The sequence below is a fragment of the Nicotiana sylvestris genome, chromosome 4, assembly GCF_000393655.2.
Source record: "Nicotiana sylvestris chromosome 4, ASM39365v2, whole genome shotgun sequence".
In the NCBI taxonomy this organism is placed as follows: domain Eukaryota; kingdom Viridiplantae; phylum Streptophyta; class Magnoliopsida; order Solanales; family Solanaceae; genus Nicotiana; species Nicotiana sylvestris.
In genome coordinates, this window is record NC_091060.1 from 41740389 (window position 1) to 41741721 (window position 1333).

Below are 1333 nucleotides of genomic sequence, written 5' to 3' on the forward strand. Positions count from 1 at the left end.
TTCCACTTTGGAAGTGGGAGATGATTAATATGGACTTTGTTGTGGGTTTGCCTCGCACTCGCTTGAAGCATGACTCTATTTGGGTGATTGTAGACTAACTTACGAAGTCAGCGCATTTCTTACCAGTAAAGATTACTAACACAGCACCACAGTATGCTAAGTTGTACTTGAAAGAAATTGTCTAACTTCACGGGATTCCAACTTCCATTATATCTGATAGAGGGGCCCAATTTACTACTCATTTTTGGCAGTCCTTTCAAGAAGGATTGGGTAAAAGTGTCAATTTGAGTACCACTTTTCATCCACAAACTAACGAACAAGCAGAAAGAACTATTCAGACACTTGAGGATATGATGCGGGCTTATGTCCTTGATTTTGGTGGGAACTGGGATGAACACTTACCTCTGATCGAATTTGCCTACAATAATAGTTATCATGCTAGTATCCAGATGGCTCCATATGAAGCTTTGTACGGACGACGTTGTAGATCACCTATTGGATGGTTTGAACCGACATAGGTAGGTCTACTTGGTCCCAATCTTGTACATGACGCCTTAGAGAAGGGGGCTTTGATTCAACAACGGCTTAAGACTGCAAAAAGTCGACAAAAAAGTTATACAGATGTACATCGACGTAAGTTGGAGTTCAAGGAGGGTGATCAAGTGTTCTTGAAAGTATCACCAATGAAGAGCGTTATGAGATGAAGAAGGGAAAGCTAAGTCCTAGATTCATTAGCCCATATCGTATCTTGAAAAGGATTGGGGAAGTAACCTATAAGTTGGAGTTACCTGCATCGATGACTTTAGTTCATCCCATTTTTCATGTATCAATGCTACGAGGGTATGTGCATGATCATGCTCACATCGTCTCACCAAAAGTAGTAGAAATAAATGACAGCTTAACTTATGACGAAGAACCTGTTGAGATTCTTGATAGGCAAGTCTGTAGGTTGAGGACTAAAGGCATAGCTTCAGTTAAAGTGTTATGGCGTAATCATGACAAGGAGGCTACTTGGGAGGCTGAGGAAGATATGAAAATCTGATATCCACACTTATTCGCAACTTCAGGTATGACTATTTTTTTAAAATTTTGAGTTTAGAGTTTATTATAACTTACTTCGATGGGGCAAGTGATTGATTGATTTATCTATTGCACATGGTTGTTAGACTTGTCTTATGTTGATAAATTTAATTATTGTGATGTTGGGAGAGGCTAAGTACTGATGTCTGGAGATATATGAAATCGCGGATACATTCATTAAGGTAGTTGTGTTGAGTTGAGCCATGTAAGGCCTTTTATATTGTATTCTTACAACTCGTTGTGAGGTTGAAAT

General features: G+C 39.1%; 1 protein-coding gene across 1 annotated transcript; it reads left to right on the forward strand.

Annotated features, from left to right (window-relative positions):
• The first annotated feature begins 700 nt into the window (after positions 1–700).
• On the forward strand, positions 701–1042 carry LOC138889473 (uncharacterized). Its single transcript, XM_070172783.1, has one exon. It carries the CDS (start codon positions 701–703, stop codon positions 1040–1042), a length of 342 nt encoding a protein of 113 aa, XP_070028884.1.
• The last annotated feature ends 291 nt before the right edge of the window (positions 1043–1333 follow it).